This window comes from Columba livia, chromosome 11, assembly GCF_036013475.1.
Source record: "Columba livia isolate bColLiv1 breed racing homer chromosome 11, bColLiv1.pat.W.v2, whole genome shotgun sequence".
Classification (NCBI taxonomy): Eukaryota; Metazoa; Chordata; class Aves; order Columbiformes; family Columbidae; genus Columba; species Columba livia.
This window is the reverse complement of record NC_088612.1, coordinates 10,861,487-10,888,890: the sequence shown is the minus strand read 5'-3', so window position 1 is coordinate 10,888,890 and position 27,404 is coordinate 10,861,487. Positions and strand designations below refer to the sequence as shown.

Below are 27,404 nucleotides of genomic sequence, written 5' to 3'. Positions count from 1 at the left end.
ATTTGACATCTGTCACTTTTTCTGATCTTTTCTGACCCCAAAAGAAAAACAGTAGAGGCTGCTATACCACTGGAGAATTATTAAATTTTTTATTATATTAAAGATATTTTATTCTCAGTAAGTTTGTTAGAATTCTGATTGCTTTTTTCCAGTAGAACAATTGCTACCTTAAACCTTTCTGATTTTAGCATATGTTCCCATACATTTTGAAGCGTCCAAATGTCATACAGAGACCGGGCAGGATATGATCTTGTCTTCTAACATCACGCTGATGATCAAAAACACGAAGTAAAGAGCAAACATGGTGAGCCCCAGCAGTTTGTTCATTTTCCATTTACATGCAGCGATTGAGATAATCACGAACAGGAGCATGAGGAAAAGGAGAACGATTGCGCAAAACAACCCATTGCTGCTGACCGCAACTGGGCTGAGTCCATTGAAGAGAGAAAAAAGGAACCAAGGAACTGGCAAACTGCAAGAAAAGGAAAATAATTGAAATAAATGGTTTAAGGCAGTTCATTTTCTGCATCATAACTAAGCAATTTCTAAACTGTTATGGAGAAAAATAAAAGCAAAATTGCATTCCGTATAATGCAGCATGAATAGAAAATTTATTGTTAGTGTCAAAAACTGCATTTGGATAATACTTGCACTATCATAATGCAACCCAAGAATCAATTTTCAAATAATACTTACGAATTAAGCATATGAGTGTGCTATTGTAAAGTAGTGAGTGCTGGTGCTTTATTGATGAGAGATTCAGACACTGAGCCTGGATTGTGCAGGATCTGCACAGCTGAGTGAGTGGGGAAGTGTCCTGTCTGTCAGTCTCCGGGTTTTGACAGAGCTTTGCTGCATTTTTCTCTTGAAAAATCAATGATTTTCTGTTGATTCAGAATTAGGGGCAGATGGCGCTGTTTCTGGTTTGAGCTACATACCGTTATTTGAAGCTGCAGGACAGTGACCTGAACTATGCAACTTAATGTTCACTCTGTTGTGCTAAGTTATAAAAATCTGTTTCCTGACTAGCTGAGGTTTTAAAAACCGAAACCAACACAGCTGCCTTTTACAGCTAAAATGAGATCAGTTAAGACCCGTTTGGAATCAAAACAGTTAGCTTTGTATTTCAGAAGAAAAGCATCTTTCAGCATTGAACTGACACTCACCCAACAGTGATATCGAAGATGTTGCTGCCGACAGAGCTGGACACGGCCATGTCACCCAAGCCTTTCCGCGCCACGATGACGCTGGTGATGAGGTCAGGAATTGATGTTCCTGCTGCCAGGATGGTCAACCCCATAATTTCCTCTGATATTCCAATTGTTTCACCAACCTAAAAACCACAAAGTTGGGTATGGCTGTTAGTTTTGGTTTGGAACATGGAATTCAATTGCTCTGTTCAGTCTTTCAGGCTTCATGCCGTATTTGAGTTAAAATATTTTAATCCTCTTAAACATGGTAGTATTTTTTTTCTGTTTTACGGCATAAGAAGTTGAATTTCATTGTGAATGATGATCTTAGATTTGCTCTATAGTGTAGGGCATCTGATTGCACTCTTGCCAAGTCAGAGCAAAGTCAAGTCAGCTACAGCACGACTCGTTCTGTCCCGATTTCACCTCTTCTGGTGTCTTCTGCCTTTCCACTGCGAATTTCACATCAGCTGCGTGTGATCCAAGAGCTTTGGGAAATGACAGTCCTTGGATTTATGGCTTGATGGACTCTACTGTGATTGTGCAATAGATCACTAAATCCAAATAGTGGCCCTGGTTCTACAAGATGTGCCAGGGGAACATTAAGGCAATAAGAGCTGAGATCATGTAGCAGCTTCCAGAACTGGTATTTTCCTAGAATTTTAATTAGGTAAGGGATAATTATTTTCTGCACAGAAGCATTCATCAGTGAAAAGGCAGTATTAAGATAAATGTTGACGGCACTTTTCACTGATGCACGAACTCCCTTGGAAGCTCTCAAAAAATAATGACTCTTTGTCAAATCAAAAAGAATGAAATTGAAAATTCCCTTTTGGGTTCTAACAAAACAAAATTTCTCCTGTTTTGATGGATGAGTGCAGCTGTAATTAATCAGATAAAATGCCATACTGACACTGTTCTCTCTATTTGCTTGTTCTGAAATGGTCTTATTTGCAGAGAGAAAATAAAACCCTCACCTGGTGAGCCCACCACACCATGAGGTAAGAGAATGCAGCAATCCAGATGATGGATCCAAAAAACGTGAGGACAAAGAATTTTTTTGAGTCCTAAAATCAAGTTTGAAAAGGAAAAACATGGAGAATTTTCAGAAAAGTTAACAATCCCTGAAGGAAGTTATTCACCCAAAACACTTCAATCAATTGCTTTAGTGTGGACCTTGCTGTCTCTAATTGTATTAGTTTGATTAGATGACCAGTAATTGAAGTCTTCTGTGGTTTATTAAGTGTCTGAACTACGCTGTGCCACTGCTGGGGCTCCTGTCCCACTCCCTGCAGCACTAACAGCACTTGGAGTACGCACAGACTCTCGACATGGAAAAATAGAACTGGGGAGTCTGCAAGGGGAAATCTATAGTGCAGTTAATGAATCTAGACGCGGAAGAAAACAGATTCTTACTGGGTTTCTAACATCAGGCATAGTGCTCCAGAGAGGGAAGACAATGGGAAAGAGGAAAAGGTAAATTGCTTGTTTTTTCCTAGTTTCTGGCCATGCAAGAGATAGCGGCTCATCATTTTCATCATCATCATCATCTGCGCTGTCGTCATCGCTGTCTTCCTCACTCTCGGAGCTGCTGTCTGAGGACGTATCGCTGTCTGAAGAGTGCTGTAGATCAGGAAAAAAAAAAAGCCAATATGTTTTCAATGCTTCTGCATAAGGAGCTGCACAGGATTTATTCACCATGGTTTTGCCAGATTTATAACGTGGCTGGGGGCAGCCGCAGCCTGCATCTTGCTGTTGTGGCACAAATTCCAGGCCCACCCTATCGCTGTGCCTGTGTACTACAGTAATTAATTGGTATCGGTTAACTAGAACCAACTTTTATACAGGGTTCTGACACAAATCAAACATTTATTGTGTGTCCTTGAAAGCCCTTTCTCATTAGAACAGCGAATCACATCAATTGAAAGAAGGGATCAGGGAAGCAAAATGAAAATGTTACTGATAAGCAAAGGGCAGGAAGATGTTTTGTCTTCCCTTACACTGGAGTCCCCCTCTGACCTCAAAAGAGTAATTTGAGGAGAAAAAAACTGGACAGTGTTAGTCACTGTTACATTTTGGAGCTCATTTGTCTTTGTAATCTGAAATGTTTCACCTAACACTTTAATATATCTTATCACTACACACAGTCTATTAATAGTTGCCAGTTATGGGAAATGAATTGGGTTCTGCCCCAAAAGCTCTGCAGAGGGAAGAAGGAAAGTGCAGGGGAAGTCCAGTCTGGACCAAGTGCTTCTTGCCAATGGTATTTATTCCAATACCTGTCCATCCTGTGGCGTGTCTGCCTTCTGTTTGTCTTTGCTGGGCTCGGAGTCACTGGCAGGAGTTAGCTGAATGGTGCCCGGTGCCTTTTTTTCCTCTTCTGCTAGAAGGGGTAAGAAGCAACACCGGTTTCAGTCACACCAGTCACCTTCCCTTGATTAGCAGGGAGATTTGAGCTCCATACGAAAACGTGGTATTTCATGTTAAACCCAGCCTGATTGCTTCGGTTTTCTGTTTATCCTCCCGTTTAATGTGGATTGTGACAACTAGAAGCAGGGCAGAATCTGGCACAGAATGATCCCTTGGTGCTCCTATGGCCTATCTGAAACTGCTGCAAGAGGCACGTGCACAACAAGAAAGAGATGCTGATCATCTGATCTACAGCTGATGGACGCTTCTTGGTTTCAGTCTGGAGATCTTATTAAAGCCATCCTTAAAGGCCAGAAAGGACATAAAGCTTTGCTTCCTTTTTTTTTCTAGTAGAGCTTGGCCTCCTCCAAGGAGCTGAGAAATTATTGCTATGTGCTCCCGGACTTCAATCCCTAATCGTTTGGTAGGTATTGAAATACAAATAAAAAACTGCTGACACACACATGGAAATAACTGCAATGTCCGCTGTGCTGCTCCTGTGTTAACCTGCGCACCCAAGAGGAACATGGAAAGTGTAGCACTTTCTGTTGGGCTGGGATCTCACTAACCACTCCCAGGCTCCTGTGGGGATGGCTTTTATTGCCTGCTGTTCCTGTACATCGATTAGCAGCCGTCTGTGACCAGCAATAACAGAAAATTTGTGTTGGACTATAGTGTTTCTTTGCCAGCCCTTGGGCGCTGAGTGCTGGGAAGGTGAGGGATTGCAAAACAAAGCAAACAGCACGGACTCCTGTGTGCTCACCTTCTGGTTTGGATCCTTGTCCAGCCGAAGCCTCTGCCTTGGCGATGTTGCTTAGGACGTCGACCTTGTCTTTAAATTTTGCTGTGAATGAGAAAGACACATTTGTCAGCTTTGCAAAGCCCCCTTTACCTGCCCCTGACACACAGGCTCTCTCGCCCCGTTCTTTGTGCATGGATTGTGGTCAATGCTGACTTGTGAGTTGTCTTTCTGGCTGCAGCCCCAGGTTTTGGCTGTTGCTAGTTGATTATAGCTGTTATATTTAAATACTTAGTACTACGCCAATTATGCCAGTAATTCAACATGTAACTAATACTTTCATATTTAAAAGAGAATCTAAGGGGAAGAGAATAATTTCCAGTGCAGTAATACAGGGGATACCTGTATTTCATAGAAAGCGAATGCAGAAAGAACACAGGAGGAGTTATGATGCAATATAATTCTGTTCCCAAATTACTTGATTTTTTTTTCAGACTAGTTTATGTGCAAGCTAGAAATGACACCTTCCTTCTGCCACATGGCTACTGAAGAGGCTTTACTGTGCTGCTTGCAGCCTGGCAACCTGATGGTAAGGAAAAATAAAAACCTTTTCTATTTATCTGGAAAAGGATTGATTTATCTATGTATACATGAGTGTTTCCTTTGCAGGAGTTGATCTAAATTCCCAGTACCCAGGTTCAACTTGGCCCAGGCTGCTCAAGAGGCCATCTTCACCAGTGCAGTGTCCAGCACTGTATTTCTGGGACTGCTGAGGATTTCTTCCCCTGCAAACCATGCTCTGCTCAGGTGAGCTGCTTTATTGTTGTTTTACAGTGAACTGTGAACCAGTGTGTGTCTCTATAGTTAGGTGTTGTGCTCAAATACCTTAACTCCTCCTCTCACTGAAATGAGCAAGTTATTGGCTGAAAGAAAAACCTCATTTTGCTCTCATCTGTATTCTCTGTTGAGCTGCCACTGACCAAGCCCGAGGGTCACAGGGTTTGCACATGGACACCAGCCACAAGAAACTGGCCGTGCTATGTTGGCTTGTGTGCAGGGCTGGAAATTAATTTCCTCTGAAAGTTTTATCACACTGATTTAATCTGCTATACTGTTAACTGTGCAACCAAGACGTGCTGCTGTCATTCACCTCAAGGGCAGGGCCCTGACACCTTATTCATCACTGCGATACTGAGTTAATTGAAATAGCAGGTCCAAGGCCCCGAGCCATGCAGGCAGATCTGCCGCTGGGGAGATGAACCTTGTGAAAATCAGTAAACTCTGGTCTAGTCCAGTAGCTGGGATCAGCTCAGACATTAAGCCCTCTGGGGACAAGGCCTATTCTGGTGAGATTCATGTTACCCTCTGACAGAAACATTTTTCACTAACTGGGATTCCTGCTGAACACTGGAATGGCGGGGCAGAGATGAAATGATGAGCTCTTCTCCTTTGAGAGGCTGCCTGGGACTAAAGACCCTGACTCTTCCATGCTCCTTGTCAACACTGAAACCTCCCAGGGGGATGTGAAACACTTCGCTTCGTTCCTCTTCTGCTGATGCCAAGCAAGAGCGCACCCATTGGTGCAGGGCAATGAAAAAGTGACCTCTTGCTCCCAGTCTCCTCTAAGCACTGGGCAACGCATCTTTCTGTCCAGCTTTTCCCAGAAGCTGTTGGAAAAGCTCCTGTCAGCAGGGTCAGGGTGGTCAGGCTCAGCCTGGAAGAGATTAAATAAATTCAAGCTCCTGGCTTCCTGCCCTCAGCGAGGCTGCAGGCTGAGAGTGCCAGGGTCAGCAGAGCCTGTGAGCACCTCTCTGTCAGGATTAAACAGATTAGGTCCAGCCTGCTATCCAGTTCTCATGAGATCAGCCTCTTTAAAAAAGGTGTTCAGTCCTCTGACACACATTTCAAGCAGGATGGACAGAGAGGGGAGGAAGAGCTGGCTCTAAGCTGGCCAGATCTGCAGGTCAGCATGGGGAGGAGGGATATGTGTCAGCTCAGTCCTTGCTAGTGCTGGGATTAGCTGAGCAGGGCAGCATGCTTGCCCTGGGGTGTGCGGTCCTCTCCCCAGGACTGATCTCCCTGGGGCACCCGCTGCACTGGGAATTCTCCCTCTGAGAGCCCCTCACACAGGACATGCTTCTGTCCAGGGGCCCTGAGATGCTCTTTGGAAAGATTCCCGTCCTGTGGATCGACAACATCCAGGCTGGACTTAAGGTGGCAGCTGAGCGCTTACATGGAGTTTTGCTCTTATGTTTAATTAATTCTTTGGCTCTAATATTTAATCTAACAGGACTAGCTTACAACATGAACAGCAAGAAGGGATTTTTTTTCTTTAAATTTGGATAGAACCTGGAGGATTTGGAGATTCTGCTGTCTAAAAGTAGAGGGGAAAAAAAAAAATCACGAGTCCTTTTACCCCTTAGTATCATGATTGTCTTAAAACAAGTGATTGAATGCTAATAAAACAAAGAGAAACTGTAGCTGCCTTCAGTCTTCCAGCTCAGCTTCAGCCTGCAACACTGCCTGCTGCTCTATTCTAGTCTAATTTCCAGACTGATTAGCTTGTTAACTGGGACATCCGGAGGGTAGACAGCTCATTTTGTTTCATACAAGGGAAAGGTTGCATTAGGAACAGTGAAACAAAGTTTGTATTTCAGACTTCTGCTTTCTTTCTAAGACCTCTGCCTCTGAACTCAGTTTTGGAGGCCCCAGCGCTGGCACTTTTTCCACATTTTTGGTCTCTTGCTGCCCTGAAAAGGCTTCTGTGCTGTCCAACTAAAATGTAACTGCAGCATAAGGAAGGAAACCCTACAGAGATCCTAATTTCAGCAGGTTAAGTCAGAAACTGCTGAGAAACAGTTGCCAACTTTCTTCTTCTGCAGAGTGCTCTAAGTGCTGATGCTCAGCCTCTAAGTGCTGATGCTACAAGCATTGGCAAGAAGGAACAAGGACCCTTGAGGAAAGATAAATTGCTTTGGGATCATCTTTTATGTTGTAGCCTAATTACAGAAGTGTGTCCAGGACAGAGAGTGCTGCACATACTGCAAAAAGGACTTTGCTGGTGATGAGTGGGAACCAGTCACCAGCTGGCCTGAGTGTACCAAAGGGCTCCAGCACTACTAGCACAAAGGCTGAGCTTGCAGTCCTGATCTGCTTTTCATGTTCAAACTCTTTGTCAGAGTCATCCTGGGGAAGTCACTTTATCTTTTTGGCCACTCAAGGCACTTTGGTTTTTCAGTCTATTCATAAATGATTCCTTTTCTCCAGACTCCCTTTTTCTTTAGCAATGAATTTCTCAGGGTAAGGAGTGTCTCCTACAAGATGCACAGCACCTGGGACACTGTCTCCTTGATTTTGAGTGCTGTGCTGTTGAAATATCAGAAACTTTCTTTATCATTATCTTTTCCAAGGATCTGTCTCTGTTCTGACTGTGTGGAGTGGGGCAGAGGTTTTGCTCTTAACTAGATGTTATTGTAGTAAAGGATCTAAGAAACAACAACCTTTTGGAGAGACTGTAGCCAATCCTCGCATCATCCCTGTTGTGAATATTAGACTTGCTTAAGTACACATGGTGACACTTCCATCTAGTGGCTGCCACATACTGAGATAGTAACTCACCTTCTGCCCAGCTGAAATGAGAGCGGGAGTTGTCTTTCAGAGAAGATCCAAACTGTTTCGCCCAGTTCCATTCATTCAGTACTCACAAGTCACAGTAATAATTGCCTCTTTAGCAAAGCCAGTGGCTCACAGCTGCATTGAGAGCCCCCAGCAGTGTATTCTGGGCCAAGCTGGCCATGGCAGCGCTGGAACTCTCTCCTTGGTCTGGGCTGGCATCCCCAGGCCCCCACAGCTCCTGCTGAGGTCCCAGGGTGTCACCAAGCCAAGGACACCAGCCCAGAAGCGTGTGCAGCCCTGGGGTGGGCAAATGCTGCACAGAGACATTTAGAGGTGTGACAGGAAGGGTGACAAGGCGCTGGTGTGGCAGCAGTCCCTCAGGTCTGGTACCTTCTGATGCTAAAGGCAATAGCATGTCCTCTCATAAGTTTTTTGTTTCATCCTTGGGATGTTGATGCCACCTTTTGGGGGCAAACCCTGATGAGTCTGGCTCTTGTTAGGCTGCTGTTAGTATTATGATGGGTCCCTTCACTAAAAATCTATCAAAGCAGACATTTATCTGTCTTGCTGTCCTTACCAAGCCTCCTTTGTTCCCTCGAACAGTTTGTGCAGCTGGGATTTTGATCTGGAGAGTCCTTTTTGTAACCTCTGTGATAGACACAAGAGGTGTTGATCTGCTTAGCTTCAATCTCTCTTTGAATGGACAAGAGATAATCTCTTTAGAACAAGTAGGGCAGTGGAGGGGAAGGGTGTATGCTGAGCTAGGAAAGAAAATATAAAACGCATCCTTTTTTAACATGCTTCATCATTTCCTGGAAAAATTAACCTCCATGCTCTGTTGTATGAAAGTTCATACAAAGCAGCACCTTAAAAGTTTGTGTACAAAGACCCTGAGTGTGTCTGGAGATGTGGCTTCTCTGCACCCTGGGTAGTTTCAAAGAAGGTGTCTTAGTCCTGAGCCGATCAGCCCTTGGCCATGGGGAGTTGGCCCATTGCCTGCAGAGTGCTGTGGGTACAGTTTGCCATGGCAGGGAGGATAATGTGGTGTTGCAGGTGAGCTTTTAGAGGTGCTCGGTGTAAGTCTAAATTAAGTACAGGCTGGCTTAACCATCATAATTAGAACCTGCTGTGTGTTTTAGTTCTCAGCCAGGATTTTAATGACTGTCAAAAAGCTAATTCTTCAAGAATTTTAACTTCTTTTTCTGCTCCTTCAGGTTATGTCTTGTGAAGGGCTGTGTACATAGCTGGGGAGGTGTATGAGCTCTCCCGGTGTTCATTTTCCAATTATAAATCAGACTGATAGGTTGAGCGGCTCTTTCTCAGAAATGTAGTCAGTACTGAATGCTGCTCTTTCAAGGCTGGGGTGAAGTCTGAGCTAATAAGAGGAAGGAAGATGTGACGCACTATGAGATGGAGGAAGCCCGTAACTCATGTTTGCTGCTCCTGCTGTCAGAGGAACAGCAGAAGCTCGGGAACAGCACTGACCCCATCACCAAGGCCCTGTCCAGCCTGGCCTGGGATGTCTCCAGGGATGGGGCATCCACCACCTCTCTGGGCAACCTGGGTCAGGCTCTCACCACCCTCAGTGTAAACAGCCTGAATCTCTCCTCCTTTAGTTTAAAACCATCACCCCTTGTTCTATTGCAACAGGCCCTGCTAAAAAGTCTGAATCCCCATCTTTCTTGTCAGCCCCTTTTAAGTGCAGAAAGGCCGCAATAAGGTCTCCCTGGAGCTTCTTCAGCCTGAGCCCCACTTCAGCTCCTGAGCCCCAACACCACCACACCCAAAAGCTGAATTCCCAGTTAAACTGTTGTGCTGCAAACCCCCGTCCCTCAGCCATGGCTCATTCGCTCACCTTCGGCCAGGGGGTCCAGGGTGTAGATCATGAGCTGGAAGATGGTGCTGCGCATCTGCGAGTTGTGGAGGGAGGCTGAGCTGCTGCCTCGCTGTAAGGCTGACAAGGGCTATGGAAAGGTAGAACACAGCAGTCAGTAGCAGTTTCCTCCTCCAAACATCATCTTCGCTGTGGGTTCCTCTCTGCCCCGAGGACACATTTATGCGGAGGCTGATCTCTCCAACCCATGAAGCAGCCTCAGCACGGATTTTAAACAGCCCCTGCATTCAATTAATGTGCAATTGCATTTATATGGGCTGTTTGTAGCAAGAGACATGCTCTTGAGACAGCAGGCCAACCCATCCTTAGATAAATACAGGTCCCTGTAAAGTTGCTTAGACCTACCTGCAGCTTCCTCCCATCTGCTGGCTTCTTTGTTCCGTCATCTGCAACTGCCCCACTGCTTTTCTGCGTGCAAGCAAGAACAAAAAACATTGAACCCCACTACTATTTCACCTGCTTTTTCAGGGTATAGTGAGAGCTCTTCAGGCTATTGGCTGTGAGACAGTGGGACAGTTAATGCAGGTGACTGTGCAAGGATGCTCCTGCAAGAGCTAAAGCCATGTGCTCTCCTTAAAACCATGTGGCCTCCAAGAGAAACAGGATTCTACCTCCTCTACCTCCATGAGGATGGAGGTACCTGGAGAAGGACTCAAATGTTCTCTACCATCTGATTCCTGTAGATATAGGTAACCCTGACTATATCCCCAAACATCTGCATCCTTACTCATTTTCCAGCAGAGAGAAAGTGAAGGTGCAAAGGGATATTTTTTTTCCAGTGATCAGCACTACTTTCCATATAGGTACGTTATCTTTCCCTGGGTTAGGTTTGGCAACTCTCTATCATGCTACTATGTGCTAGTGAGAGTTCTCCATAAGCTTAAAGTGCTGGTTTTTTTCCTTCATTCTGAAGGGTTGGATTCAATCTGTGATAATTTGTGATGTTCACAGTGATGAATGTGTACAGCTGCAGTATCTTGCACATGTATCCCTCTGGAATGTAAGTCCCAGCCTCAAGCCCTGATGGAAAGACAGACCGGGAAAAGAAAAAGATTTTCTCAATTCAGCACTACTTCAGCTATCCTCACCCCTCTTTCTTTCTTACCTTAAATTATGTGAAGGGAGTGGCAAGACCAGAAGAGGCAAAGCATGCGTGAGTGTCAGTGACAGACATCTAGTAAAGCATGTCAAAAGCCAGAGGACAACTTGAAATGTCATGGTTTCTGCTTGACAGTTGGCAGTAGCACAGGTCAAGAGGACAAAGAGGCATTAGAGGAGGTGGGAGGGACAGAGGAGGAAAAAGTGGGCAGGTACACTCAAGAAGACAAAGTCCCAAGTGTTTTGGAAAGCATGCCCTGGCCAGATCTACCAGTCTGAAAGAGTAACAGGCTTTAGGGACACCTTCAGACACTCTGTGTAAGCAGCCAACTCATCCTACAAAAGACAAGGAGTGAAGGATCCTGGTCTCAAACCTGGAGCGTGTAGTTCCAGTCCCAACCCTCCCTGCCCAAGCAGCAGTGACACACAGAACTGTTTCTCTGAGCACCTGCAGTCAGTGTGAAGAAATGGGACCTGGGTGTTTCAATCTTGGTGCCAACTGCTGACTGGGAGAGGTGGCAATGGTCGCTAAAGGCTGCCAGATCCCCTGCTGCACTGCAGATTGGGTAATGACCGATTCCACCAGTGTCCCAGCAATACACCCAACTTCAGTGCCTCTTGTCAGAAGTCCTGTTTCCTCTCTTTAACACAGAATTGTCCAGTCATGTTCCCAGACTAACAATGTGTTCCTGTAAGTGGTTTCTTTGAAACCCCTTTACAACAACTGAGTGAGCAAAATCCCACACATCTTTGAAAGTAGTTAAGCGGTTGCAATCAATATAGTTAGTAATTGCAAGGGTAGAATTCCCTTTTAGTGTTCTCCAATTTCTTAAGATCTCTACTATCTACATTGCATTCCCTTAATTTTATAACCATAATTATTCACCAGTACCTGTATCCTGAGGTTTGTTTGAATATGCACTTTGTGACGGAGATGCAGATTTTCTTTCTGGTTTACTTTAGAACAAATTATTTCCAACTTGCCCTCTGAACAATAAGGACACCAACCTTCCGTATATGCTCTGCTGATGCTGCCTGCACAGCGTTTAGCTTCTTGTTCAGTTCCTGCTTCACCCATTGCTCTAGGTACACGTTGTGTTTCATAGTGAACACGTATGTGGCATAGGCAGTCAGTAAAAGGAGGCTTTCCCACCAATCAATGACACTGTCTAGGAAAAACAGGATGAGCATCAGTAAGTCTACAATGTAGAATGAGATGTCTCTAAACAAGGGCCACCATGTCAGGTGGAGTATCTCCCTCGAGAAGAGGGCACAGGTGCCAATGACAAAGAGGATATTAAACACGGCCGAGCCCACAATGGTACCGATGCCCACATTGCTGTGTGAGATGAAGACACCTATGAGGGAGGTGAAGAGTTCGGGTGCTGATCCACCTGCTGCCATGAAGGTGGCTCCAGCCACATCGTCAGAGATCTGTAACTTCTCTGTGATCACTCCCAGAGCAGGGACAAAATACTCATCACACACTATGGCCAAGGCCACAAACACGTATATCATGCCAAAGATGTGAAGAACAACCCACCCTTGCCTGCGTTCTTCCACACTGAAAAGGTCCTGGGGGTATTCTGCTTTGGACTCATATGTTGGCTTTTCACCTGGGTAGCTTTCACTGACGTTTTCTTGCCGTGGTGTCGTATCCACGGATGTTGTGATGGGCACAGTTGGCTCAGGATCCACATATATACAGTGCCTTATTTTGGGTGCTGCTGTGGCATTGCCTGTGACAGCAGTCTTGTTTCTGGAGGCCACTTTCTCAGGGTCCGTGGTGTGGGGTGCTGTGTGGGGCGCTGGAAGGGCAGAGGGGCTGAACTGGAGCTGGTAGAGACAGAGGACCAACACTATAGCAAGGAAGAAAAAGATTCGGTTCCGTTGTAGCCGCCTTCTCCGTGGTAAATGCATTTCCTAAAGGTTCAAAAATCAGAGCTGTGTCCAGAAGCCACTGACGACTTCTCTTGATCAGCACTTTGCTCTCATATCCACCATTGGGGTTTCCAGCTGATCTTAAGCATCAGGTGTGAAACTGCGTGACACAAAGTGTACAACCCTGCAAAAGAAAATCTAGTGTAAAAAATACAGTACTGCAGCTTCTTACTGTGTGGTAGCATTACCTCACTGACAGCTTTTCTACTTTTCAATAAAAAGAAATGGACTTAAGCAAGTAAAATCAGGCTCCAGTCTTTTTTTAAATTTATGACTGTAGGCTATGCTGATTCATAATCATAGGTTTTGCTTAATATACAGAGGAGTTGGCCAAGACAGTTCAATCTGAGCTGAATTCTGATTCCACCTAATGCCCATTTCCAGGAGCTGTTAAGATTTGTGTCTTTACGTGAATCCAGTTGTTACTCATTAACAATTCATTAACAATTGGGTCTGTGTTCTGCAGGAGGAGAGGACATGGCTTTTGTCAAGAAACCTACTTTAAATTGCTAGAAATGAAGGCACTCTGAAGACAAGATCATGCTGTCAAAACCTCCCTTCAAACACCAGTTATTCACCTAAATAAACTCAACAGGAGGATGAAAACTGCTCGATAGTTCCCAGCGATGCCGCTCTGTGGCTCCCCAGTCCTGCGCTTCCACAGAACACAAAGCAAGGGTGAGCTTTTTTCTTTTCCTTTGAGAAGAGCAGGCAGAAGACTTGGGTCTAGTAAAACTGAGGGTGCCAAATATCCATTTGTTTCTATGACTACATCTTTGCAAGCCTTTCTGTAGAAATCAGAACTGGCAAAGTGGAACTGTAATCACACCTTTTATTAGGGGGTAATTAGTGTACCTTGCATAATTATTTGAACAGCATTTTAAAAGGGAGAGAAATTGTAAATGCCAGAGTGACAGAGCCTGTAGCTGTGACAGGATGGAGACAGCGATTTGAGGCTGGACAGAATTTACCTTTCAGCGCTGGTTGAATGTTTTACCTTAGAATATCGCTCTTCATGGATTTTTAATTTTTTTCCCAGAGTGTAAGTGTCACATTGTGCTTGAGCTGGATGCAAATCAGTTTTGTAAGCCATTCTCAGATAAGCGCTTCATGCAAGTTAGCACACACCCTCTTGCATAACACCCAGAGAAGTAATCAGCCTAAATTTCTTGCAAGACAGGCATTATTATCTTCTTTTAAATAGTTGGGAGAATCACTAAGGCGACAGTAATAGAGGGTCATAGGAGTACCTAGATAAATAGATGATATAAGCTTTGCTTTTCATATGTAAAAAGAGTTGTAAACATGCATATGGCAGAATTGCATGATATAATATGTATAACAAACTGCACATTATTAGAAAACTACCTTTCCTAATAAATATAAGAGAGTAAAAATGAAGTACACAGAAGACACATGTATACACCCCTGTTTAAAAACTGGTTTTATTTCTTACAGATCAGCTCCTTTCTCACTGGTTGTACTGTTTCAGTCATGGGAGATCTGAAGCAACCAAACCCACCTCCTCAGCTTACCTTCCAAAGATGCTGTCCAAGAGGAAGAGGAGTACCAGCAGTCAAGCGTGGCGCAGGAGGCTTCTTTGATACTTAACAGCCAGTTGGGAGATGCTGTTGCAGAGAGAGGCAGATGGAAATGATCCCACTTTCACGACGTCTTTGCTAGCGCAGCCCTAATACAAGAGAGGGTCAGGTGTGAAGGACATATTACTGGAGGAATAGCCAATCCACTTTAATACCTGCAGCCCCTAAGAAGATTAAATAGCATTGTATAAATTTGGGTCTATCTCTGAAGCCAGTATCTTTGTCTCTTACTACAGGTTATTCTCAGTACGAGGGCAGGCGATTATCTCTGTTATAAACCACAACATGAAAGCAGCAGCTGTGAGACATGGATCATTCTCACGGTAAGTATGGAAGACAGCAGCGGAGTAAATCCCAAGAAAACTTACATGTAGCTTCATCTTGAGGCATCTCATACAGATGATGTTCTAACAACCGCATCCCCTTATTGATTTATTTAAAATATGGATTGCTGGCTCTTTGGTTACTCTTTCCCCTAGCTTAACTTTTTAAATAATCAGTTTGCATTCTGCAATTAGTTTGAAGGGACTTTGTTTTACATTAAGGATTCATAGTCTGATGTCTCTCAGTCCTTTAACCCCCACCGGGGTCAGGTGCCAGATCAGTTGTAGAAACAACATCCCTTCATTAAAGATTCCTTACACTGACTCCCACATTTACAGAACTGGAAGAAGGAGGTTTGCTCGCCACACTCTTCCATAAATTCTGTTTTTTCATCGTGCCACAATAGGCACGAGGCTGTCCAGCCTCAAATCAGTGTCTCTGTCCTGTCACAGCTATGGGCTCTGTAGATGCCACAATACCGGCATCTAATGAGCTGCTTTCCCTGGTGTGTGCAGTATCACAGACTTCTCCTTTTACTGACGAAAACACGTTTTCCCCTTGTGGCTGTGCGGGCAGGGCGGCCCGGGCTGTGTGGAGCGGGGCCGGGAGAGGGCCCGGCCCCTTCCCGCCTCGGCCGCGGCGTTCCGGGGGAGCCGCTTTCTGGGACGGACCGATGGCGGCACGGCGGGACGAGGGTGAGCGGCACCATTTCCCTTCCCCCTCTCGCCTCCTTCCCCGAAACACCCCGAGCTGTCCCTGGGCTGGAGGGGTTGGGAGGCTGGGAGGGAGGTCTGGCTCCCCGTCGCGCTCTCCGGCCTCTCCTCGGCCCTCGGGGTTTCCCCGCTGCTCCCTTCCCCCATGGAGACTCAGCCTTGGCCTTCACAGCCTATGTGTGTTTCAGAAGCAGATCCACTGAGCTAATCTGCACTAAATCCGGCCTTTTTGAGGGGCAAAAGGGTAATTGCCGCTTCCCCCACCACACAGCGGGGTCAGTGTAAGAGGACGAGGCACGTCGCCTCATAACTTTAATAATCACACGCGGCTTTTTTTTCTTCCCTTTCCATGCAGCGGATCGCTGTTCTCCACGGCGGTAGCGGGGAAGGAGCTGCTCATCATGCCGACGGTGGTGGTGATGGACGTGTCGCTCTCCATGACGCGGCCGGTGTCGGTGGAGGGGTCTGAGGAGTACCAGAGGAAGCACTTGGCGGTCCACGGGCTGACCATGCTGTTTGAGCACATGGCCACCAACTACAAGCTGGAGTTCACGGCTTTGGTGGTGTTCTCGTCACTGTGGGAGCTGATGGTGCCCTTTACGAGAGACTACAACACGCTGCAGGTAGGGTGTGCAGAGCACCAAAGCAGTAAGTTGTCAACACACAAAAAAACACCACCAACAAAACACAAACAGAACGCACATGCACAAAACCCAACGAAACAAAAAGACAACAAAGCAAAATCACAACCTTCAAACCCCCCGACGTGTTTCAGAATGACACTGAAATTGTGTGATTTCCTGTCATCCTCTGCAGAACGTTTTGAATTGAGTGTTTTATCCTTATTTTAAGGATAGGTGAAATCAACGTGTTTGAAACATTTTGCAAATTGCACCTTTACAGGTAACCACTAGAGTGTGATTATTTAGTTAAAAGTGGGGGTGGAGGAAAGGGCTGCCTGATGAAGCTCTTACAAACACCAGTAGTTCTGTGATGTTCATGTTTTTGTCTGTAGTTGTTAATTTGCTCTTGATAAATGATGAATCAAATAGGACTGCTTGGCAAGGTTTTGACTCAAGTGATTTGGTAGAGAGAAGGTGCAGTTGAAGCAGGGCAAGAATGAGAAAAAGGTGATAGGAAGTGCAGATGTGATAGGAAGTGGGAAGAAAATGGAAAGGAGAAAGCCCTAGGTGGAAATTTCATACAAATTCAGTAAGGTAATGAAAGTCTCTGAAGCCAGTAAAAAATGTGTATATATATAAATATAAATATATATATATATATATATATGTCTGGTTATTGTATACAATATCAAGAAGAAATGATACGTCACTGTCAAGGGTACCATGCTTTAGGTTTATCAGTTGTGGGACATGCAGATTTTAAAAGATGTTCTCTGTTATGTTTGCCTTTTAGCAGTTGAATGCCAGTGCATTCTCTTTGCCAAGAATCCAGCCAAACTCCTCTAGCATGTTAGTTTTATAGCTGCACCTTTCTTATAGTGCTGTGTTAAGTGTGAGGTTTTCATTTTAAGGAGAAAAAACTGGTTTATGGTTATAGAAATGGGGTGTGGGTATGAATTTTGGATTCTGTTATTTTCTCTGCCAAAGAGTTTTTGAGACAACCTCCTTGTGGCCTATTTTGTGAACCTTTAAGAAGTTAAATTTGTTCTGACACCTGGGAAGATTTTCTAAGCTAAATGTTTCATGTTACACATTACTTCAGATTTTTACTTTACTGTTTCTTTGAGACATGCAGAAGATTTTTTTTTTCTCCCAAGGAAGTTTGTTTATAATATTATAGTTCCTTCAGAGTCAGTTTTAACTGTTTTCTTGTTATATTGTTCACTATTTCCTATATCTTTTTTTTTTTTCTTTCTTTTAACTTTCCAGGTCATAGATAAGAACACAGCACTTTGCATTATGTTACAGTACAAAGCAAATATACTGACTTACAACAGAACTGTGAATAACTTTTCTGTGTTAGTGATATTTCAGCCAGCAATGACAGTGGTGTTTGTCTTTCCAGGAAGCCCTGAGTAACATGGATGATTATGACAAAACCTGCCTGGAGTCAGCGCTGCTGGGGGTTTGTAACATTGTCCAGCAGGAATGGGGGGCAGCAATTCCTTGCCAGGTACGACTGATTTCACTGTTCTTAGGATCTGACGTGTACTTTCTGCTTCCTGTAAGTTGCAGATGGAAATGTAAATATAATTTGGAAACTTTGTATGCTCTCTGGCACGCTGGTGCTACAGGAAGACAAAGAATTAGTATTTTGGGTGTAGCTGGGGTGTGAACAGAAGGTGGTCTGTATTAAAACATTCAGCAGCAAAAAATGAGGCTGCTTTTTGCCCGGTATGTTAATGTAGTGGGGTAGATTATAAAATCTGGCCCAAGAGTGTTATTTTGGAGGCTTGACATTTGATCTGGATACAATCTTCTGTCCCAGGAGCCTCACTTAGTTTGGAAGGGGTATAATCACACACACAATAACCTTTCTCCCCCAATACCTAATGGTTTCCAGTGCATGTAACAGTTCCAGGTCTCAAGCAGAAGCATGGAACTGCTGCTGAGTGTGTTTTGAACTGTCTTATTTCCCTGATGAGTCATTTGGCCTCTCTCTGCTCACGTGCTCTGTTCAGCCACTGCAGCTCTCAGCCGTCTGAATTTACTGTCTCTTGTGGCAAAAACTGATTTTAGTCCTTAGTTTTCTGAGACACCAAGGAGGCTGTTGCTTTTTGGGTTAGGATTGAAGTTCAGTAATTGTGCAGCTCAGTGAGCTGGGAAGGTGTGTCAGGCGGGTTATGGGGTGATGAAAGGCAGTGGGGATGACCTGTGCAAAATCTTGTAATAGTGGAAAACATTATGGGTGAGCAACAGTTCAGATAACTGGACAGACTGCAAATGAGAGAGAATACAAGTCTGGAGGTAGCAGATATACACTGAGTTTCAACTGCATTTGTTTTTCCTTACCTCTCAGACAAAAATAATGCCTGCTGTTTCTGTGCAGTGTTGAAAGAGCAGCTGTCTTACTACTCTGGAAATGACTGGGTCTCAGCTGAGTGTAAATAGCTCCATTATTCAGCATAACCTGTTAGTGCAGGTTTGTACAAGGAGTGACTTTGGACATGCAACTGGATGGAAAAATATATATTTTTGCTTTAATAATTCTGCTTCCAAATGTGAGCATACTGCAGCTATATTTGCAAAGAATTAGGGTAATTAATACTACTTTTTGTATGGCTTCTGTAGCTTGTAGTGGGAGTTGGGTCACCCTCCAGATTCTGCAGAAGAAATGGTCACACTTGGCTTTAATCTTCCATCTGAAAATAAACCCAAAGTTCGCAAGTCCATCAGCAGCAGGCTGCTTTTTTGGCTGTATGATCACTGTAGTTCTAGTGTACGCTTAAAAACAGCCATGTTTATGCACAGTATGGTGTGTTTCTAGCCATGAAATTTATATGTATATTTACTCTGTACATAACTGAAATTGCAGTGGTTAAATCTTCCATTTCTCATTTGTGTGCCTGTCTCTGGAAATTTACTCGCAATTCTTACCCCGGTTCAGCAGAGGAAATCCCCGTGTAAGCAAGGATTTTCAGCAGAGAAGTTTATGCTGCCAGGAAGGCTGCAGAAATGTGTTGGCGTATAGTTGTCCTCTGCGGATAGGAATGTGTCTTGTCTCGGAAATGCTCATCTCTCCTCCTGTCATTCAAGGTTGTCCTGGTCACCGACGGCTGCCTGGGGATTGGCAGAGGCTCCCTGCGACACTCCCTGGCTACACACAACCAGCGAAGTGAAAGCAACAGGTTTCCGCTGCCTTTCCCGTTCCCATCCAAGTTGTATGTCATGTGCATGGCAAATCTCGAAGAGGTGACGTCTTTAACCTTCTTCTTTGTTACGTTGGATAATTATTTTCTTCTCTGAACTGATGAGCAGGTCAGCACAAAACATACTTCGATGTTCTTGTGCTTAGTTATAAAGTTTAGTTGACATTCCAGTGCTTAATGTTAGATATTTGATGGAATGTAGCTGCAGTATCTTTTTTAAAAATTATTATTGCATCATTATCATAATCTTTATAAATCATGTCAGGTTTTTCCTGGAGAATATTATTCAATTTTTATTTTTCTGCATTCATTACATTGATTGCATTTGGGGGCTTTTCTTATTCTACGGTTAAATTCTTGAATAAATCACTTCTATTGCGAAGAAATGCTCAACATTTAAAACAACAATAGCTTTATGTAGAAATGTGAGTGAGCAAAATTCTAAAGTCCTCGAGCCAACATTCAAACCAACTTCCCTTAGTTTTGAAGGGAAGGTGACTTTTCTTTCTCTTCAGGTACCTTTGAAAATTTCAGTACCCGCTTTAAAAATCTTCAGAGTAGGTAGAATTCTGTTGAATAAAAAATGCATAAAAAGAAGCCTATATAGACTAAAGTTCCTTAGATTAGGTTTTATTAATAACATTGCTTTTAACTCGACACCTGTATTTTTCTGTCCAACACAGAGGGATTTTCTACTTAGGCATGCAATAGGTATTTCACCTTCAAGGTGAAATGATCCTCTTGATGAAGCTGATGGATTGAAGCATTGTTTACATATCAGAATAACTGGAACAATGTTTAAAATAAATAATCTATTACTGGTAAGTTTAGAGCATTCTAAACTTATCAGTAAATGGAGGGCGTTCTCTAAGAACTTCTCAAAAATAGTTGTATCTGCCTTCACTCCTAAAAATAAGATTTTCCTGAATGAGGTGGAAACTTAGCATTACTGATGAAATGTTGTTATGCTAGTAAGGTGTTCCTGTGCTCTTGCAGACCAAAAGCTTCTGAGATTTTTGGTTGATTGAACCTGCTTTCGAAGCAGAATTTAACACGATAAAGCAGTGTATTGGGAGTTGGACTCAATGTTCCTTATGAGTCCCTTCCAACTCAAGATATTCTGATTATTTGTTACTAGGCCAAATGCTGCGTCTGGTCTAATATAAATGCAACATAAAGAGTATATTTCCTGGGAGACCAAGGTTATTGGTTTATTCAGAAAGTAGTGAGATAACAAAAAATCATTTTATCATCCAATCAGGTGCTTTTTGCTGTTGTGTATATTTTCTGAAAACATACTTGATAATAAAAAGAAAACTTTAAGAACCCCTACTGTTTCACTTTACTTTTTTTACAGCTTCAAAGCACAGATTCCTTAGATTGCCTGGAACGGCTCATAGATTTGAACAATGGGGAAGGGCAAATTTTCACCATTGATGGACCCCTTTGCCTGAAGAATGTACAGTCTATGTTTGGGTGAGTAGCTTTGTAGATAATATGCCTTAGTGAAGGTTTGCAGATAGTATCTGTAAAAGAAAACAAATGTAACAAGAAATCTGATGAGATAGGTATTCTAATTCATCCTGTTTTCTTTTAGTTTATGATCTTGTTTACTGTATTTTCATCTTGACCTTCACTGGTTAAGGTCAATATTTATTTTGGTTATTCTGTAACAAACCACAGCATCTGTTTACAATTGGCAGATAGAAGGTGCCAATTTCCAGGTTTATTGTTAGTTTGCCATCAGTGTGATATTAATCTGCTTTGTTTTGTCATTTAGCAATGTTAGAACTACTGGATTAACTGTAGTTAAAAGGAAAAAATGTGCTTTAGACAAACAATTTTCATTTGAGATATGTTATATTTTCCTTAATAATAACCGATTGTGTTCTAGAAAGCTGATAGACCTGGCTTATACACCATTCCATGCTGTTCTCAAGTGTGGCCACTTAACATCTGATGTGCAAGTATTTCCCAGACCAGAGCCTTTCATTATAGATGAGGAAATAGACCCCATCCCTAAAGCAATTAATACAGGTAACCAATCTTTGATTGTTTTTCGCTTAAATCCATTCAATTTCTGCCTTTTCACTACCACCTCTTTTCCTATATAGTTGCTGTTTCATACACATTCTCTCTGCGAGGATCAGTCACTGGCTCTGTAATTTGTTGGTGTATGTGGCACCAGGGGACAAGAGCATTGTCCTGTTGCAGCCACATGTCCCTGGTAAAAGGGCTGGAGGAGGGTAGAGGAACTTTCAAAACTCAGGGTGCCAATTTCTGGGGGCAAGGAGTGTGGCAGAGAGTCACAGGCTGCTTTCCATGAGTACCTTAGTACATAAACTTCATGGGGGATAGAAGAGGTATGTTGGAGATGGGGCTGCATTTTGTATTAGAGTTGCTTTTATCAGAAAGACCCTGTATTATAAGGTCAGACAAACTGGCATTTTTTTTGGAGGCTTCTTCAAGGAATCCCCCAGGAACAGAGTTGAGAAGAATTGGTGGGGCAGCACAAGTAAAGGTTGAGATTTCTGAAATCTCTGGCTTTATAGTTTGTCTGTTATCCTGGTGCTTCATACAAATACCAAATTGTTTTTTAAAACTGTGCAAAGAAAACCTGTCTCAGCACTCCCGCTCCTGGACACGGCTCCCGTGAACAGCAGGGAGGCTGTACGTAGCCCATGCCTTGCGAAAGGCTAGTTACACATCTTGGAGAGAATACACTGAACTTCACTGCTCTGCCTTAAGAATTTAGTTTGAACCACAGCACCAATATTGCTCTCAGCTCCTCAGCATTGCACTTGGCCACATGCGTTTCGTTGTTCTTCCCAGTCAGGCAGTTCTGTGGCTCTTGGGCTAAAGGTTGGTACCCTTGCTGACACCCCAGGGTGGCAAACTCTGTAAGGGACCTGATGGGAGTTCCTGCTGGCTTTGTGTTGTTCATGAAATACAAGAGTGACTTTGCTAGATCATATACCCAGATAAGTCTTCAGATAGTTTCTTTTTTTGTGAGTTTCTAGCTCCACTGGCAATTTCATTCCCTGGATCTGTCCTGTAGACTTCCTTTTTCTTTTTGCTGTGTTCATCAACAAAATGTGCACAGTTTGCATGTGAATGAGGACATGATAGTGGTAAAATTCTGCAAGAAAGTGAACTGTAACTCATAAATTCCTGCCACCAAGATTGCCTTCATTTGTTTGGGGTTTTTTAAATATGCAAGAGAAAAAAACATTTCTCATTTGGGGTGTGATCACTTCTTATTTGTAGCTGCACACTGTTTAAATAGGGGTGAGTATGTCTGCAGCAAAATAGCAAAAGCCAAGAAAAAGAGAATGCGGTGTGTCTTGATGAGAGGCTTTGTGTTGCATTTTGAGAGTTCCTCCTGTCATTCCAAAAATGGGAAGTCGTTAGGAAGGAAATGTTGTTCTCTGTGTGTTAAAATGCAGTGTATGGTGTTCCCACCCCCTGAATTCCTCCATGGCTTTAATCAAGTGTTTCAAAGCTGTTAGATTTGGTTTAGTCCTTTGTTTTCTCTCCTTTTGGATTTATAAAATGGCAATGGTTTGGGTACAGTGTGAAAAACAATGAATCTTCCAGATTCTGTATTTGTCCAGAAACATGGTTCATGGACAGCAGTACATGTGTGACGGAAGTTATGTTCTCGTTGTTCTCACCTTAAAGTGCGGTGGTATTATGTGTGAATGTTTGTATCTGTGACTGTCAAGGTTGTGCTACCTCTAGTCAATGCTTCAGGAAACTCAGTGGTCTAAGAAGTGGAAATGTTAAATAGACTCTGAATACATTTCAGCTCTTTCCAAATCTGACTTAAACCTGTTGCCTTCCCACAGATCTAGAAATTGTTGGGTTTGTAGATATAGCTGACATTTCCAGCCCTCCTGTCTTGTCCAGACACTTGGTGCTGCCCATTGCACTTAACAGAGGTGAGTAAGTTTTGTTTCTTTTAGCAAAAACTGCTGCAAACTTCCCTTGTAACGTCTGTGGTGGTTTAGACTAGAAGCACAGGTTTTATGCTTTGTGAAAATGCCAGATGTCTCTAAAGACGTGTCTGTGTGATTACATTAAAATTAAAACTTGAACACAAGCTCTTTTTATTTTGATTACCATGTTCTTTTGAAAGTTAATAGAGGGAACAGTGTCCTTATGGCATCATTATTAATAGAACATGCCAAACTTAAAGCTAAAAATAGTTATGGGCCATGAAATGTGTGGTGCAAGATGAATATCTAATGCCTGCATCTAATTGGTTCTTGGAGTTATTTGTTGTTGTGAAAAATCTGATCTTAATCACAACTAGATTGCTCAGTTGTACTTGAGCATTAATTGCTGCTCTTTGGGGCCAAGTGTGTATGTGTCTATACAAATGTCTGGTGTAGGCGTCAAGGATGGTTAGCACATTACTGACTTGCAGCTGCTTGTGTGCATCAGCCTGTGATAAGAAAGACTTTCCCTTTCCTTTTGTCATGGCTTTGGAGTGGGGCAAAGAGAAAGTGAGATTTCTCTGGGTGAAAACTCTAGAAATGCTCTCATCTGTGTATTAACACTCTTATCCTGCTAGGCCTTTCACCTTAGAAGATACTAACAGTTAAATCACAGCTGTATTCCAACTACTAAAACATTTCTTATAAAGACCACAGGAGAAGGACAGGAGAACTGGAAATTCAGGGTGCTTTTGGTTCAGAAGCAGCTGACTCTTGGTGTTGTTTCATTTCACTTCTAGTTTCTTCAAAGCTGAGGTTTTGTTTGCAGTTTTTTGGTAACTCTGTTTTGTTAGTAGAATGCAGTGGTTTGTAAAACATTATAAGGCCACTTCACCTGAACAATTCATTTAGCAGCTGTTTGTTCCACAAGAGAATTAATAGGCTCTTGCATGGCAGAAGATACAGGGTGGTGGCACAGAAACAGAACTCCTTTGTTTGAGTTTATTCTTATGTTCTCTTTCTTTGCTTTTATTCTTCCCCAGAAGGTGATGAGGTGGGTCCTGGGATCACAGATGACACTGAAGATGAGAATTCAGCTAATCAGATTGCTGGGAAAATCCCCAACTTCTGTGTTTTATTACATGGCAGCCTGAAAGTGGAAGGCATGGTGGCTGTCGTCCAGTTGGGGTATGGCGCTGGATGTCTGCCTGAAGAAATCTCTTTCTTTGCTTGTTTATGTTTTATTTATAAATTATGCTTATTTATATCTGTACTCTGTACAGAACTCTGCACTGCCAGACAAAGCTGTGGATTTTTAATTCAGGACATGGTTCTGCCAGTATAAATTGCAAATAGTGAGCCTCCACACAGTGAGAGGGGGAAATTCTAGGCAGAGAGGGATGCAAGATTTTCAGCCTTTGGGATGTGCTCTGTTCCACAGGCCCGAGTGGTACGGAATGCTCTATTCACAAGCTGACAGCAAGAAGAAATCAAACCTCATGATGTCACTCTTTGAACCGGGCCCTGAGCCCCTTCCATGGCTCGGGAAGATGGCACAGCTTGGACCTATTTCAGGTAATAATCACAATAATTTTAATAACTCCTACAGATTCAGTGTTTTCTTGTGTGAAACTCTTAGTTGTTAAGTTTTTATTTTCTTCCCCAAGATGCGAAAGAAAATCCTTATGGAGAGGATGACAATAAGAGCCCCTTCCCCTTGCAACCCAAGAACAAGCGCAGTTACGCACAGAACGTTACCGTGTGGATTAAACCGAGTGGCCTCCAGGTAATGATACGGGTTTTGGACTTGATGATTTACTTGGATCAGCAGTAGCCGTCTTACCAGCAAAGTGGACTCTATCTGTGTCTTGTCTGTTTAATGTAATTGCTTTATTGCTTTTCTTTCATTTGTATAAATGCTGCCACTTTAAAATATCACGATTAAAATGCAATCAGAAAGCATAGCTTGTTTAATGAAAGCTCTGTCTCCAGTGGAGCATCTGGCTTAGTTTATTTGATTTAGTGTAATTACTATTTATACTTCAGCCTTTGTGAGCTGCGGTCTGGTCAATGGTCAGGATAATTTCTCAATAAATAGCTGAGGATTTTTTCTGCCACTTCCCCAGCAGTTGCCAAGTTTTTGTTTTGTTTTTCCTTTTTGCAGACGGATGTACAGAAGATCTTGAGAAATGCACGGAAACTCCCTGAAAAAACTCAGACCTTCTATAAAGTGAGTAACATTTCAGGACAGCCCAAATTTGGTCCATACTGATAGTGGTGCATTAACAGAGGAACACATACCATATCTGTCTGGGGGATGTTCTGTGCGGGCTTGTAGGGCTCTGGAAAACCAGAGATGTTTCTGTAAAGGCAACATCTTGAGTCCATTTTACAGACTAGTTAAGGTGAGACAAGGGGGTCTGGTTTCCCTGTCACCATGTTCTCTGGCAGGGTGACATAGATGTGTCATATTTACAGGTGCCTCTTAGGATCCCTGATCCCTGTCACTTCCGTGGTGAACTTCCTCACAGATTATATGCTGTTGTCCAGGCAGAAATAAACTGAGGAATCAAAGGGGAATAGGAACACAAATGTCATTCTGAGTCTGGAAATGTCTCCTACATTTTTTCTACAACTGAAGCAGAGAAAGAAAAAATTCCAGGCACATTTGGCCACATTGTAATAATCCCTAATCTAGACTGTAGCTGGAGGTAATCGTTTCTCTTGTAAGCTTAGCGATGATGCAGTTTGTTATTATGGCCCCCTGAGACTTCAAGAATGAATGCCCTGCCTAAATGCATATAAGCACTGTCAGTTTACAGTGAAGAAAAATTTATATATATATCACATTTTGCTGGACACTGTGGTTAAAGGCAGCAGTCAGTGAAGCCTCAGTTGGAGGCCAACCCCAGCTGAGACACAGACAAAGCCGGTGGGTATAAGAGCTGAATGCACAAGAGAAAAGGGAAAAGTGGAGATTTATAGGAAGGGATCAAGGGCAAAATGAACTGTTTAGTTGTGCCACTATCATCTTCTGCCCTGAAGCATTTTTGATCTCATGAGCAGCTGGGTGGTTCCCATCAGCTGTACTGATTGCTCAGGTTAGGCTCCTCTTAAGTGAATAAGCTTGCCATGAAAAAAAAGAAGAAAACCGTGTTTTTTGTAAAGCCTTATAGTGGCTTTAAAAGGAGTTTTCCTTCTTCGCAGGAACTTAATCGTTTACGAAAGGCAGCTCTGGCCTTTGGCTTTTTGGACCTGCTCAAAGGTGTGGCGGACATGCTGGAGCGGGAGTGCACGCTCCTTCCCGACACGGCGCATCCCGATGCAGCGTTTCAGCTCACGCACGCTGCTCAGCAGCTCAAAGTGGCAAGTACCGGAGCGTCGGAATATGCTGCCTATGATCACAACATCGCTCCACTGCAGACAGACTTTTCCAGTAGCAGCACTGAAAGGATGTGAAGTCACCATTTTCGGAGCTTCTATAGATTAAGACACAAGTGGTTCAAATTTTCTCATCCTGTTTACTTTCTAGGGCCTGTTTAGTTATTATTTAGAGAACTTCTTATCAAAACAGGGTCCCTTACCTGCATCAGCGCTCTCTAAATAAATGTAGGTAGTTTGTGGCGGCTTTAGTCAGACCTGAAAACTGTGGAAAGTGTCCCAAAATCAATGACTGTGTTGGATGCTGGGTGGAAGTTATTCAGTGTATGTGAGGAGTGAAAGAAAATGCCATCAGAGGCAGCAGACTGCTCATGGCTTTTGGCCTCCCTAAAATGTGGTTACACGTAACTGAACTCACTGGTAAAGGTATCCTAAAAGGCAGCTACTGTACTTTATACACCAACTTGATTAGTCCAAAGAAAATGTGTGAGAATCACTGTGCAGGATCAGGTAGACAGTTAATTTTAGGGTGTTGTCACTCATTTTATGCCCAACTTGAAAGCCAGTCTGTACTGCCATAATGGGAGTTATCACTGGCAGGGCAGTGCTTACACTTGTGAAAGTAACTTAATCTTGTGTGACATGTCTTTTTTTTTTTTATTTGTGTAATGTGAGTAAAAAGTAATTCTTCATGAATCTAAGTTGGATTTGTTCCATTTTCATAGCAAC

General features: G+C 43.2%; 2 protein-coding genes across 3 annotated transcripts; one reads left to right on the top strand and one right to left on the bottom strand.

Annotated features, from left to right (window-relative positions):
• Positions 1 to 48: 48 nt before the first annotated feature.
• On the bottom strand, positions 49 to 15,418 carry SLC24A1 (solute carrier family 24 member 1). The gene is made up of 11 exons (XM_065075949.1): positions 14,856 to 15,418; positions 14,422 to 14,576; positions 11,954 to 13,010; positions 10,193 to 10,255; positions 9,809 to 9,917; positions 4,363 to 4,443; positions 3,470 to 3,570; positions 2,607 to 2,813; positions 2,168 to 2,257; positions 1,167 to 1,333; positions 49 to 472 (listed from the first exon to the last, which is right to left on the bottom strand). The coding sequence occupies exons 3-11, from the start codon at positions 12,863 to 12,865 to the stop codon at positions 223 to 225; spliced, it is 1,980 nt and encodes a 659-aa protein (XP_064932021.1). The 5' UTR covers positions 12,866 to 13,010; positions 14,422 to 14,576; positions 14,856 to 15,418; the 3' UTR covers positions 49 to 222.
• On the top strand, positions 14,461 to 27,376 carry INTS14 (integrator complex subunit 14). 2 transcript variants are annotated; one of them, XM_065075950.1, is made up of 14 exons: positions 14,461 to 14,596; positions 14,724 to 14,810; positions 15,327 to 15,506; positions 15,880 to 16,147; positions 17,553 to 17,660; positions 19,244 to 19,399; positions 20,714 to 20,832; positions 21,251 to 21,393; positions 23,205 to 23,297; positions 24,338 to 24,482; positions 24,736 to 24,869; positions 24,962 to 25,080; positions 25,459 to 25,524; positions 26,502 to 27,376. In XM_065075950.1, exons 4-14 carry the CDS (start codon positions 15,926 to 15,928, stop codon positions 26,751 to 26,753), a joined length of 1,557 nt encoding a protein of 518 aa, XP_064932022.1. In that variant the 5' UTR covers positions 14,461 to 14,596; positions 14,724 to 14,810; positions 15,327 to 15,506; positions 15,880 to 15,925; the 3' UTR covers positions 26,754 to 27,376. The 2 variants fall into 2 exon arrangements, with proteins under 2 accessions (XP_064932022.1, XP_064932023.1); XM_065075951.1 differs by lacking the exons at positions 14,461 to 14,596; positions 14,724 to 14,810 and having other exon boundaries at positions 15,498 to 15,768.
• Positions 27,377 to 27,404: the final 28 nt, after the last annotated feature.

Coding starts and splice junctions, on each gene's coding strand:
- SLC24A1 (XM_065075949.1), bottom strand. CDS start 12,865: ATGCATTTACCACGGAGAAGGCGGCTACAACGGAACCGAATCTTTTTC. Junction 9,918..10,192: donor CAGATGGGAGGAAGCTGCAG/GTAGGTCTAAGC, acceptor ACCTTTCCATAG/CCCTTGTCAGCCTTACAGCG. Junction 2,814..3,469: donor ACACGCCACAGGATGGACAG/GTATTGGAATAA, acceptor CCTGATCTACAG/CACTCTTCAGACAGCGATAC.
- INTS14 (XM_065075950.1), top strand. CDS start 15,926: ATGCCGACGGTGGTGGTGATGGACGTGTCGCTCTCCATGACGCGGCCG. Junction 17,661..19,243: donor GGGCAGCAATTCCTTGCCAG/GTACGACTGATT, acceptor CTGTCATTCAAG/GTTGTCCTGGTCACCGACGG. Junction 25,525..26,501: donor AAACTCAGACCTTCTATAAA/GTGAGTAACATT, acceptor CCTTCTTCGCAG/GAACTTAATCGTTTACGAAA.